The 14,097-nt window shown below is 41.1% G+C and overlaps 1 protein-coding gene across 1 annotated transcript in view; it reads left to right on the forward strand.

The window, feature by feature from the left end:
• Positions 1-14,097, forward strand: part of ddb1 (damage-specific DNA binding protein 1) — a 68,690-nt gene that overhangs the window by 27,032 nt on the left and 27,561 nt on the right. The window contains exons 14-19 of the mRNA XM_080458598.1: positions 2,003-2,166; positions 5,528-5,635; positions 7,554-7,761; positions 8,242-8,337; positions 8,682-8,793; positions 12,517-12,640. Coding sequence (XP_080314724.1) covers positions 2,003-2,166; positions 5,528-5,635; positions 7,554-7,761; positions 8,242-8,337; positions 8,682-8,793; positions 12,517-12,640 — 812 coding nt within the window. The remainder of the gene's footprint in view (positions 1-2,002; positions 2,167-5,527; positions 5,636-7,553; positions 7,762-8,241; positions 8,338-8,681; positions 8,794-12,516; positions 12,641-14,097) is intronic.

The following is a 14,097-nucleotide window of genomic DNA, read 5'->3' on the forward strand; positions in this document are numbered from 1 at the left end:
ACTTAAGATATTACTGTGGATTCAGGATTATTTTTAACCTCATTATAAAAGATAAGGTATAATCTCAAAATAAGATGTATAATTTATTTATTTATTTATTTCGAACGAATTAACAATTTGAAATTAGATGAAACAAATGGAAAAGAAAGGAAAAGGGGAAAAATTATTTGAAAATAAATAAAAAAAAAAAGCCCATTTCGATATAATACATTTTGAAGATAGTAATACACTTTGATAATAGTAACCACGCCAAAATCTGAATAACATAGTACAAATTTTTTTATTTTTTCATAAAAGTACCAGAAGTTGGGCAGGTTTTGTGAGTGAAAATGAGGAACATTTAAAGATGCAGTTTACTCCCATCACTGCTCTGGTGGGAGGGCGGACATCTAACGGCTCGGTAGCGCCGACTAGTGGCCGTCTGCAGCAAAGGACTCGCATCTTTTCTCGGCCCCCCTACACTGAACATGTTGCATGTTCACAACACATTTTTACTTTTTTTTTTTTTCCCAGCTAATTGATCTGGTAATAAGATCCAGTAGCCGTGAGACCCTCTATATTCCTGCATACAGAGTTTAATTAATCAAACATTGATTTAGTATGTGCCCTGTAGTTGCCTGTGAATTACAGTGATGAATGTTTTCACAAAGCTGCATTACTCCACCTCTGCTTTCATTTCGTTTGTGCATTGCACCAAACTTTTGGAAAAGGTGCGGCGGTGCAGAGTTTTCCTCTGTATTGCTCTTCAGTCTCGGTGCCACTCCGGTGTATCCTCACGGTGAGCCGTGGGCCTGGCTGCAATAAAACTGCATTGAGGGGTTCTTTGTACAGGTAGTTTTTTTTTTTTTTTTTTTACACAATAACCAAAGACACACAAACATGTTGGTTTTCTATTCTCTGTGCAAACACGCGCAGCTCCTAGAAATGGCCACCGGGTCCGCTGGAAGCCCACGTTATTTGTTTACAGCCTTGAGAGCGTTCAGAAATGATGAAACAAAGAAGGAGACGGAGTGCAGCGTCTCAACAGGGCTGTGAAATAATATTCGGTCGGTATCACAAAGCAGCTGGTTTTCCATCAGAAAACACCGGGTTGGATTTCAGGAGAGAGGAAACCTGAAATTCTCACAGCAGACTGATTCTTTCCATTATTTGTATTATAAAGTAGCTGTCGTCAGTTCCAGTGAGTCCTCTTCTACTTGCATGTCCTCGATCAAACTTTCATGTTTAACCTTCATCGTACCGAGTGGTGTGTGACATTAAAGACCCGCGCTTCATTTCTAATGCTGGAAGGTGGAAGTTTCCTCTGAAATCCCACTTTTCAGTGGAGATGGACCTGTGAGCTGGATTTGTACTTTTTTCTTTTTTTTTTTTCTCCCAATATTAGTTTGGAAGGAATCCAGGTCCAGTAAGAAGCTTATGCAAGGGTGAAGGAAGACAACTTAGCTCACATCCTGAGAAAAAACTTTATAATAAACTATTTTTATACTTATAAATTATACATTTTTCTCAGAGGGAGGCGAGCTTAATTTTAGAATTTTAAAACTGGTAATTAACTCTTTTTTTTTAAGGAAATGAACTTAATGACTATTATTCAAGCAGAATATATTTATCTCGTCAGACATGTCTGACTGTTCATTTATATCTTAAATCTAAATCATACTCACAAGATGTTTCCCATGGAGTCTTCATGGGTAATGAGCGGATAGGTCAGAGATTGAACTTTTGTTGTTGCTCTCGGTGGATGAGATTCCTCCACGGTTTCCTGAGAAAATTGAATTTGACCATCTGGCAGCTTGAGTTGGTGTGAACTCAACGCTGTAACATTTCATAATTCACGTCTAGTGTGAGAGGGAAAATCAATTAGACCCTCTGGTCCGAGCCCCCCCAACACAATTATCCCATTTGCTATTTTAGCCGACGTCATTTCCCCTTAATCCTCATTTGCAGGATGTGTCGGGCGGCTGGCCGCCGTGTTTCTCATGCCCTCTGCTCCTCTCCTCAGCACCACAGAGATGGAGCATGAAGTGGCCTGCCTGGACATCACACCCCTGGGCGAGGGCGGCGCTGAGTCACCGCTCTGCGCCGTGGGACTCTGGACCGACATCTCAGCCCGCGTGCTCAAACTGCCCTGCTTCACAGCCCTGCACAAGGAGATGCTGGGCGGAGGTGAGAGATGGAGTGGCCCGAGAGAAAGAGAGGGAGAGGAGCATGTGTCTGTTGTCCACCAGTGCATTCAGCTTCTCCGCAGACCCACAAAGAGAAACATTCCTCGCCAAGGCTCTTTCAGAAAACGGTCTTAAAATATCTAAAAGCTGTGTGTGTGCAGCAGATTCAGATCGTCACTGCGTTACTTCATGACTGACTCTTTGCAGGATGAACAAATAGCGCCATACTCATCAATCCCTCTGTAAAATCTCAAGCCTACAAGTCCAATTAAATATTCATATTCAGTTTATATAAAGGATTTTGTTATTTTTCCCCCCAAGCTAGTTCTTGATGATGCTGGACAACAACACAAATGTGTTGTGACGTTTTAACCCCAATGTACAACAGCATCTGTCAATATTATGACTTTTATCCTATTCATTTAGCCGAAATCACAAATTTTTAAATATCTAAAATGTATCATTTTCTGCAGTAATTTCAGATTTAACAAACAACTTGAGCCTTTCGGTTAAGAGGGTGGTAATATTCCTACTTCTCAATTCTAAATGCGTCCACACAACTCACTTTTAAGTCATGCAGCATCATTTGCACTTATGTCACATTGTGAGTATCCATGAGAGAGGAGCTCGTGTATCATTGTGTTGAAACATGATTAAATTGGCTCCAATATGAAGACTTGGACACAAAATCTCCAAAGGATTGTATCACTGTGAAGGACCTTAAAAAATAAAAAAAAGAGATCAAAAGGTGTGTAATTTCATTTTGATCAGTGGGGTCAAACATAAAGCCCTTGAGCCAGAACCAGCTTGCAAGAGGCTCTAACCCGGCCCACCAAACCAGCAACCCAATTGTAAAAGTTCCAATGAAAAAATGATGCACAGGGGGAACATGCAGCTTCCACACATAAAGTCTGCACTCGGTGATTACCATTACTCTGTGTGAAAGGTGAAGGAAATAAAAAACATCATTCACATAACCTCAGTTCCACTCTCCATGAAATATTAAATAGTACAAAATGTTGACGGAGGTTAGTTCTGCTCTCTTTTGATGACTTGGAGTGGGCTCATGGGTAAATACAGAGCACATGTAGCAACACGTACGTCGTGGATATATAATATTCAACATTTAGTTTTTTGTCTCTCAGGCTCAAAGCCAACAACCAGCTTAGCATAAAGACTGCAGATGTCCCGGCTCTATCAGAAGGTGAAAAATGAATCCAGCAGGACCGTTAATAAACATGTTAATGCTCCAGAGCTGCTCTGGATCATGAAAAGCTCCTGCACATACGGCGCTACGGAGTGGAGTTTCTCCCAATAAATGAGATTTAGCTTCAGGGAAACGTTTTGTAGCTCCTGCTTCTGTCAAGATGGAAGTTTTGCCTTCATTTGTTTCAGTCTGTACTTGAACATTAGCTGTGCTGCTCCACTGAATGCTTTCACTGAACCATAGCAAAACTTGGAAAGTATTTAATCTCCGAGCATTAAAGTATGCAAGAGAGGACTTGAAGACTTTTTTTGGGGGGGGGTGAACTTATGAAAAAGTTATCAGTCACTAGAGAAACTGTTTCATAACATGGTGAGCAGGACCTCTACTCTCTAATTAGACTGTGAAGAATATGTCTTCACTCCTTTCCACAGTGTCACACTGTAATCTGCATTTGGACAACGGCTGCCAGATGCTTCAACTCTCCGATTCCTCCAGAACAATAAGTCTGATGGTAGAATTTAAACTGGAAGTCGTTTCAATCAGGACTGATATTTGACACAAACTGATCGACTGGATTTTGATGAGGTTTTTCCATTTAAACTGTAACACAATGACCCATAAATGTGGACAACTGCAGAGATATTCCTTATGGCACATTTTGTAAATGTCAGTATCCAATATTTTTTTATTTATTTATTTATTTTTTACAAAATACTACAGTATTAACAACCAGAAGTTCTCCTCTTGAGACACATGATTTCTGCAGCCTTTTTTTTAATGTTTTTACCAACTCACCCTCATGTTTGATGCTAATCTCAATCTGCTTGTCCATTGTGTTTTGCACTACAAGTTGTGCTTCTTTGTAGTTTAACTGTCTTTTTAAAAAAAAAAAAACTGCAGAAAAACCTCCATCACTACTGTACTTGACAGAGGTGCCGTTTACACGACAGCAGTGCTCGGAGCTACTGAAAACGCAACTTTACTGAAATCGCATGCACACCACAGCTGTAGTAAACTGTTCTACTGCACATGCTCAGTAGATGGAGAGTAACGACAATGTTGAGTCTCCTGGGACTTGGTAGTTTTATAGTTGACCGTCATCGTTATAACAATCTAACTTGGTTGTCTGTCCATACGAATGTCTGTTTTCTCGCTGTCACTAATGTTTTATTGTTCTCTGCCTGCATGTGTGAGTGGTTTTCCTACAAACGCAACCAACTTGTGGCCTGGTGTGAAAACTACGTCGTTTTCAGCTTTTCTGCCGTTGTCGTGTAAACGCAAAACTTTTTCTGGAATGAAAACAATGTGTTTTCACTGGAAGCATTTTGTTATAGCGATGCAGTGAAGCACTTCTTCCGCTCACGTAGAAATTCATCATTTCTCTGGATCCGTAGAGTGAGTCCGTGGTTTGCGGACATACCTGGAACAGCGTGGCGTCTGCTGTTCAAAAATCCCCCCTCCCGTCATAGAACCCCAAACACTAATATGAGATAATATGATTAAATTTGGTTCAATGCAAAGCATGTGAGAGCTTTCAAAGTATTTCATAATCTTATTCGATTAAGATTCTTGATTGCTTGCTTTCATGTATTTCTTTGTGAAGCACTTTGGGTTTCCATACGTGTGAATCGTGCTCTATCAATACATTTACCTTATAAACGGGGTCTGGAAGAAAAGAAAGGCAGATACGCTTCATCCCACACCTTTATAAAAAAAACAACGGTGATGTATACCATGACTTTGTGATTGAACTTTGTTTGTCACGCTCGGCCGAAAATATCTGATCTATATTTCCGTGGAAGGATGCTCCCCTTCATCTCACCCCGCTCCCCGTCAGCCAGCAAACACTCCGTCAGAGCCAAGGTTGTTTTGATCCAACTGGCCTGCAGTCAGAGGAGGCAACATTTTGGAAACAGAAAAAGACAGGAGACTTTATATTTATCCTGAAGCCTTCAAATCTGTACCCCACCCCCCACCCCTCGCCCCCCACACCCACACGCTTTTTGTTTTAAAGTTACCAGTCAGTTTGGACAATAGCCCGATAGATTTTTCTGACAAACATTTCTACAAACGTTCATCACATGGTCGAGGAAGCCGGGGCTCGAGTTGAGAGGAAATAAATCATTGGTGTGTGTCTGTGTGTGCTTGTCCTCAGAGATCATCCCTCGCTCCATCCTAATGACCACCTTCGAAGGCAGCTACTACCTTCTGTGTGCGCTGGGAGACGGCGCCCTCTTCTACTTCGGCCTGGACCTGCAGACCGGTAAGGTGCTCCGCGCACTGACCGGCGCCTTCAGGCAGCGCCACGGGCAGCTTCCTGGAAACGTTTCCATTTTTAGGATATTAGATCTTGTTGCATAACCGGCAGCACAGAATCTTCAGCCTGAAGAAACCGATGTGTTTGATGGAGGTCCTGCCGTCGACCTGCTGAAGGGTTCCAGTTCAGGAAACAGACAGTCCATGGTAGAAAGTTTGATAAAACATCACTAATCAGAGGATATCAGTGTGATTCTTCCAGCTGTCGTCAAGAGAACAGCCAACATTTGCTTTAAAGTCCTCAGATTCACTTTTATTTAGTTTTGATTTAAAACTTTATTTAATTGTAATTCAGAAGATACTGAATGTTTCCTGTGATGAAACATGTGATGATGTTTTCATATATTTTTTGCTTCTTTCCGCAGTACTTCCAGCTGCATTGTGATTGTCTTCTTTCTTTCCTTTTCTTCTTCTGCTCTCTCTTTCTCTTTCACTTCTTTTTCCCCTAATCACAAATCTTTCTTCTTCTACTCTTACATTTTCTTTCCCCTCACAGCTTCATTTTCTCCTGATTCCTCCTCTTCTGCGTTTCCTTCTTCTCAACCTTCTTTTAGTCTTTCTCTTTGATTCCTCCTTTTTCTACTCTTTCAACACTTTACTTTTCTTCTACTGATTCTTTCATTTCATCTTCTACTGCTTGTATTTCTACTTCCTCCTCCTTGTACTGGTTTTGTATTCCTCTCCACCCCTCTTCATCTTTCCTTCTGATTCTTCTTTTTCTACTTCAACTGCCTCTTCTTCTTTCACTCCTTTTACTCCTACTTTTGCGTTTACTCTACTTTTCCTCTTGCACCTTTAACTCCTCATTGTGATTTTTCATTTAGTTTATCTTCTACTACTAGTACTGCTTCTTTTTCTCCTCCTTCACCGACTGATTTTCTCCTTTTACTCTTTTTCCTTTTCCTTCTCCTCTTATCTCCACATGTTCATCTACTTAGCTTTCTAACACTACTTAAGTTTCACTGTTGGTTTGTCTTGTACTTCTACTCCCTTCCCTTTTACTACTACTTCCATCTACTCCCGCTGCCTTTCTTGTACTTTTACTTCCTTCTCGTCCTACCTCTATTTTTGTCTACTTCTACTTCCTTCTACTCCTACTGTCCTCTATTTGTTTTTATCTACTTCTACTATTTCTTTTTTCTACCGTTACTTCTACCTCGTTTTTCTTTGCCTCTAAAACATTTAAAAAGTTTGACGAACTGAAACTTGCCGTTCAATCGGCGTTTTGTCGTCACTCCTGTGTGTCCAAATTGTTTCAAATGATTTGTTTTGGTCAAGTGCACTTTCTAATAGAATAGAATAGGAAATACTTTATTAATCCCAAAGGGAAAGTCTTTAATTTTGGAAGTTAATCCATGAATGGTCTCAGCTCTTTTGTCCAGGGACTCTCCCAGACACTCACCAGAAAGTGGAATCATTCTGTGGTCATGAGTCTGAATATAATCAGGACACTGATGTGCAAGCTGCTTCTGCTCATTTTAATTTTAGAAAAAAAACTAGGCAAGACTGTGATATTAGTCTGCATATGAATGAGCAGGTTCATTTTGTTTTGCTCAGCTCATACAGAGTTTTCTGCGGTCACAAAGAACAAAAAACAAGGACATTGAACTCTTAAGCGAGGTGCACATACTGCTTTTAAACTAGTGGTTGTACGCAGACGTGAAACACGGAGCAGCGAGAGGAAACATAATGAAGGCAGATGCTCCTCAAGGGCCCGTTGAATGTTTTTTTTTTTGTTGTTTTTTTTAAAGCACACAAGGACAAGCCGTCTTTTGCTTTCCGATTCGCTCCTCTGACCCGTTCACTGTGAGGACCTGTCGCAGCTGAATTCAAACATATGTTTGGATCTCGTTTTCTTCCTCCAGGCGCACTGAGCGAGCGGAAGAAGGTCACACTCGGCACGCAGCCCACCGTGCTCAGGACCTTCAGGTCCCTGTCCACGTCCAACGTGTTCGCCTGCTCCGACCGTCCCACCGTCATCTACTCCTCCAACCACAAGCTGGTGTTTTCCAACGTCAACCTCAAGGAGGTCAACTACATGTGCCCGCTCAACTCTGAAGGATACCCCGACAGGTCAGCGGCTCGAGTCACTTCAGACTGCAGGAGCTTCTGCTATTGCTGTTACATTAAGCTTGTTTTTACAAACCAGCCCTGACAGCGTGGCTTTGAGGATAATGGTCTCAGTGTTGTTTGGCGGGCCGGGCCGGAGCCTTTTGCAGGCCGGTTTTGGTTTCACTATTTTAATACATTCTTGGCAAGTTGTCATGGTAGTAGTTTCTACAACCACCTTTTTAATTCATGTCCATACAAAAATATCCCTTTTTCCCCCCTAAATATTTCAATATGCATGTTCCTTCCCTCTGTGACCTGATGTGTTTTGAACCGCTTTACTTTCCTATGTTTTGATCCTCGTGCAGCCCCTGCTCTGCTCAGAGGTCTTTTTCCTGTGATTACAGAGCTGCATATAATCCCTGTGTTTTGGTCTGGAGGAGGTGGTTGTACCTCTTCTTCCTCTACCGGCACAAATGCTTTTAAACTCCCTTTCCTTTGCAGCCTGGCTCTGGCCAACAACAGCACCCTGACAATCGGCACCATCGACGAGATCCAGAAACTACACATCCGCACCGTTCCCCTCTACGAATCTCCCAGGTCGGTCAAATATTGAGCGGAGCCTCCATCACCCAGGCAAATACTGCTGCACGTTGGTGTTTGCAGTGAATTTTGTGTTGTTTGCTTTGACTTTAGCTACTATCTCCTGCAAAGAGATCCAAACACAGCAATGACTCGGCATTGTTTAATAAGTTATTAAAAGGTCAACGGTTGTGTTATCCAGTCAGACAACAAAAAGCAGGCTCACCGGGGAGCCTTGTTTTGTTCAGCTTACTTCTGTTTGCTCATTTCATGTTTACCAGCAGCTTCCCTTTGTTCATCCGCTCTCGTCTCATACCCCCGACCCTTTTTTATGTTTTTTTTTTAAACTCCACACATATCAGGCGAATCTGTTACCAGGAGGTTTCGCAGTGTTTTGGAGTTCTGTCCAGCCGGGTGGAGATTCAGGACGTGAGCGGCACCACATCGGCCGTACGGCCCAGCGCCAGCACGCAGGTACTGTAGCTGCACGTCACTTTGGTACAAACACTCAAAGGCGGGTTTGTTTTCCCACTCTCATCTAACCAGACATGCTTCCTTACACTATCATTATACAATCTCGCACAGAGCTTATTGAACAAATGTTTTGTCCTTTTGGTCACTCAGCAGACCTCCTGGAACCAGAATATCATCAAAAAACCTTTGTTTTAGGTACATTGAGTATTTGTTGCAACGATGCTACTTGGAAATAAATGTGATACCATTGTAAAGCCTGAGATTTCCCTTTAAAATAGTGCCACATTTGGTTACGAGCTTTCACTTCTGTAGTGTTTTTTAACAATCCCAGATTATAATCACATTCACACACACGCACATCAATGGTGACCGCTGCCTTTCAAAGTGCTCCATTCAGACATTAATCAATGTCCCAAAAAATCAGATCAGGACATCTTTTTATATTTTATTTCAAACATTATTGGATTTAGTTTATGTTTTGTTTGGGTGCTTCCTGTTTGGCTGGATCTCCTGTGTCTGACATGACTTCACTCAAAACTAAACGTTCTGGGTCTTTATTACGGCGTCACAAGTTTTTTTCTCTGAAATGCTGCAGATCTCACACACCGAGTGTATCAATGCTACATGCTAACATCCAGAGTACTGCGGGCTGCAAAAAGCCACATACCTCAGCAGCATTTAAAGTCTCTTATAGTTGGTGAAGATTGAGATTAAATGTTTAAAATGGCTTTTAGTACGCACAACATATTTTAAAAATACCAATTATCTATTCATTCTACTAAAATTTGAGGGGTTAGGGTTTTCCTCTATTTAAACTAGATGAATCGTCTTAATCAGAATTTTGTGTCATCAATGGAGAAATCCCTCGCTAGGAACAGTCTTAGTGGTCTCCGACCTGCGGTGGAAAGTCAGCCACTGTGTTCGTGTTGGTCGTTCTATCATGGGTAGTGCTCAGCGGGGTTCAGATCAGGACTGCTGACAGGTTAATTCATCCTCTCCACTCCCAAATTCTGGAGGTGGTCTCTGATGAACTTGGCTCTGTGGGTGCCGGCGGTGTCATTCAGGAGGATAGAGTTCAGTCTCAGACTGTGGAGCTAGGGGATTGCCGCTGGTGCAGAGCTTCATCCAGATATCTCTTTGTGTTGTGAGGTGCCAGTCAGGGAGCCGATTGTCAGCAGCTGACAGCACCAGAAGCTCAAAATGAGTTAAAACGACAGCAAAGAAAAGCCGTTTGTCTTCGAGAGAGAGGATTTGAAGGAGAACTGCTGAGTGGTCAAAACAGACATGAGAAGACTGGAGGTTTTCTACAATGGAGGCTTCAGACACATGGAGAGACTGAAAGTCTCTTAGTAGAGTGGGTCGTCTTTCAATGCAAGGTTGGTAATCGAATAGAAATCCTGTATTAATCCCAGAGGGAATTTCTTTTAAAAGTATACACAAGCCACCGAATCGTAATCAAAGTGTAATCAAAGTGTAAAAGTGACTTTGTCACCATTAAACCAGATAAAATAAGCATGTTGGACAGAGTGGAGACAAACTTAACAACACACCTAGAAGAAGGAAACCAAAGGTGATAAACAGTTAAAATAAAGCAAAATCGGGAGCTCGGTGTCTGCAGGAGTTATTCTTGGCATGTTGGCACATTTGTTATGGCTATCTCTTGCTGTGCATATTGCATTCTTTATCTGGAGCCATCACTGTTATTTCATGGCGAATGTGAGCCAGCTTCCATTATCGGCAGTGGGTTTGTGTGCTCGTCACCTCGGCTCGTGGAGACCCTCGTGACCCTGCTCCTGCAGAACACATAACACATGCTTTTAGTCCTCACACAGAGGAGAAGATTACATGTTCCCAGTCTCATTCCTTTTATATACAGTAATATACAGAATAAGAAAATTGACTCAGTCTCTGCAGCCTTCACAGCCACTGGAGCCAGTATAGTGTCATTTTACCAAATGAAATTCCTCTTGAGCCATAAAACAGCTTATTATTTTATATACTTTTCACCAAAATGGCAATTTATATTCCATTTATAAAAAAAAAAGAAAGAAGAGTACGTTTAAAAAAATAAAAAAAGAAAGAACTAAAAGTGAATGACTTTTTGTCTATTACAGTAAAAGAGAACAACACACGGAGAGTACAAATCAACCACAATGAGCAAAGGCTTATTTGAGTCCTCCGGACATACGTGGAAAACAAATCCAATAAGGTGTTGTGAAATAGATATAATAAGTGTACAAAGTACAGTGTGTCTTTGAGTTTGTCCGTATTAAACGATTTAGTTTTTGGTTTTCCATTTTTAGGAGGGGATATATCCATGTTTATCTTTCTGAAAGCGAGGGTCATAAATGCGACATTAATCAATGTACGTGATGTAAATGTCAGTTGACTTTTCAAAACGTTTCTTTTATTTAAGGGTACAATATCACATCTTCAGTCTAAACACCCTAAAAATAATAATCAAACCTCCGTGAGGTAAATGAGCCAACCAGCTCGCGGCTACCTGATCAGTCTTACAATGCGACTTTGTACCACAAGATGGTGCAACGACTCACTTAAACACTCTTCTGTTTTATTTCTAAGAAGCAGCAGATTCTGGAAAATTGACAACAGAAAAGTCAACATATTTCCAAATGGTTGAAATTTAAGAAAAAAGTAATTAATGCCACTTTATACACATTACTTAAACGTTAAGTTAAAAAACCTACTTTAAAACATACTTTCTTCTTTGCTTGATTTTCAATCCGTAGATTTTAGGTTTCTCAGTTCAGCCTAGACATATTTTTAAATAGTAGTTATTAATAAAATCCTTGAGTGTTTTGTTATCGTGTGTTTGAGCTGCATCTCAGAGACTTGTGCACTCTGTCACAGAGAGCCGCAAACAAAGACACAAAAGGCCATTTTTGTGTTCGCAGTCTCTCTGAGGATACCCACCGAAGCTAATTTTAGCCTTGGAGAGACTCTGAATCAAATTTAAACAACATGAAACGGCATCATTTGTTTGATCTGATGACAAGGAATACAACAGTGTAGTTTTTACGTGCCACAAAAGCATAGCGGGAGCAGCTTTTAAACTTGTTCCTCACTTGGAGAGCTAATCAAAACGTGGCAGCATGTGTTGTGTCCGCTCAGCTTGGCTCTACAGCTTCCCTGAGGGGACAGGTGTGTGTGTGTGTGTGTGTGTGTGTTTGTTTGTTTATTGGCGTTTGTATTTACTGCTGCACATCCTCTCGCATGTGATGACCACAAAAAAAGCCTATGTGTTTTTTGAATGCTGCACATCTGCCGCTGCAGATGGTGCCCACCTCATTGTGCTCATACAAAATAACCTAATGTGAATTGTAGGGATTTACCGATACCACTTTTTAAAAGTACAAGTACAAGTACTAACCTTCAGCTACTTGCCGATACAGAGTACCGATACTAGTACTTATTAAATGTCATGAAGTTTCATTCATACACAAAGGACATGCCAAGGCTGTGCGTCGCTGTGAACACCAACATGCTTACACTGCAAAAAAGGGTCCTCTTAAAATAAGATATTAACTTACTTAAAACTCTGCTCATGCAGAAAGTAAATCTTACTTGATGAGAATGATTGAAATAGAATTTAAGGTAATACTGTAAAATCAGTGCCTGATCCTGGCATGAATTGTTTGATGCTTCATGTTCGTCTCGTCTCCATCTTCACTCCGTCTTTCTTCCAACCAAACATCCTCCCAGGCGCTCTCCAGCAGCGTGAGCTCCAGTAAGCTCTTCCCCAGCAGCACCTCCCCCCACGAGACCTCCTTCGGGGAAGAGGTGGAGGTTCACAGTCTGCTCGTCGTGGATCAGCACACCTTTGAAGGTGAGGCAGCCGAATGCACCTCTCCATGTGAGCTCGATAGAAGAGCGGCTTTCATGTGGGGCTGCTGACAGTGAAATTAAGTGCTCCGATTGAGGGATCTCTCATATTGAAATGAGCACGCTTTCCTTTCTTTCCACACCGTTATGTTTAATTTCATCTAATGGACTCCTTGAATGACAGATTTTCATATGTAGAGACAGTGAGGGGGCTTTATAAACCATGTTTGCACCGTAAAACACAAAAAAAAAAACTTTCATAACATGATTAAACTTGTCTTACAGACCATCTCTTTGAGAAACCCCAATGGATGCAGCAGGTTCTTGCTCCATTCTGTTTTGCAATGCAGATTTTGCCCCACCAGGCCTTTCTTTACAAAAAATTAAATAAATAAGAACCATCAAAACATCCAGACCGTATACATAGGGATGTGTTGTATTTTAATCATATGTAAATAAGGATTTGATTCAGCACTCTGCACCCACTGTTGACTCTACCTTATTAACATGCGATCAGATTAAGCAGCGCTTATTTAGACGTTGAGATTTTCATCGGGCGTGGAGACATTGAGATTCATCGAGTGCTGCTTCCTCATTCTTCTTAATATCATCAGCTACTTCCTCACACTCACCGCCGAGGTTAATGAGCAAAGCCTGTGATAAAAATGAAATATTCCCACCCTGGACAGGTGCAGTAAAAGCTTAAGAGTGCTGTGAGAGATTAATGAAGTCTCTGTTCATGTTACGACACATGCAATCATCTTTGCCTGAGTACACTGAGATCGCATTTCAATTGTCATTGTTGGTTCTTTTTTTCTGTTCTTTAACAAAAAAAAAAGGTGACTTTTTAAATATTATTATAATTATAATTATAATAACAACTACCACTACTATCATGCTATACTATTATGTCATTCCATTATGGTTTACAATAAATTGTGAGGAAATTAATGGATATTATGTGTGGTAATGAAAATACCGATAAAAACAGGAAAAATAACGAGGAAAAAAGACAAAGGGGAAAAGGAAAAAAGGAAGAGAATGTGGGGGAAGAAAAGGGGAAAAGTGGGTGGAGGAGCAAGTGGCAAGAAATAATGATTTTTTTGGGGGGGGGGTTTGCAACTTGGTTATTTATGATAGAGAATTAAAATTAATTAATTTATTACAGTTTATTATATTATTGCATTTATTCTAAGGGGCCATATCATCCAGCTGTTCAACTCCTCCTCTTGGTCTTGTTGGTCCAAAAACATTTTATTTAAAGTTTGTGTCCCTTGATTTTCCTCCATTTGAATATTGGATCATAGGAGCTGCATTCAGAATCTGCTGTGTCTGTGTGAGCTGGACTAGCTTCGCCCACACATGCCCATCTTGGGAAGAGGAGGAAGTACTTCCTCTCGTGGTGCCATGTGCCAGAGCAGAGCTGCCTAGTTGTGGGAGGAGTCAAAGGGAGGGCCTACC

The sequence above is a fragment of the Lipophrys pholis genome, assembly GCF_963383615.2.
Source record: "Lipophrys pholis genome assembly, chromosome: 2".
NCBI classification, from domain to species: Eukaryota; Metazoa; Chordata; class Actinopteri; order Blenniiformes; family Blenniidae; genus Lipophrys; species Lipophrys pholis.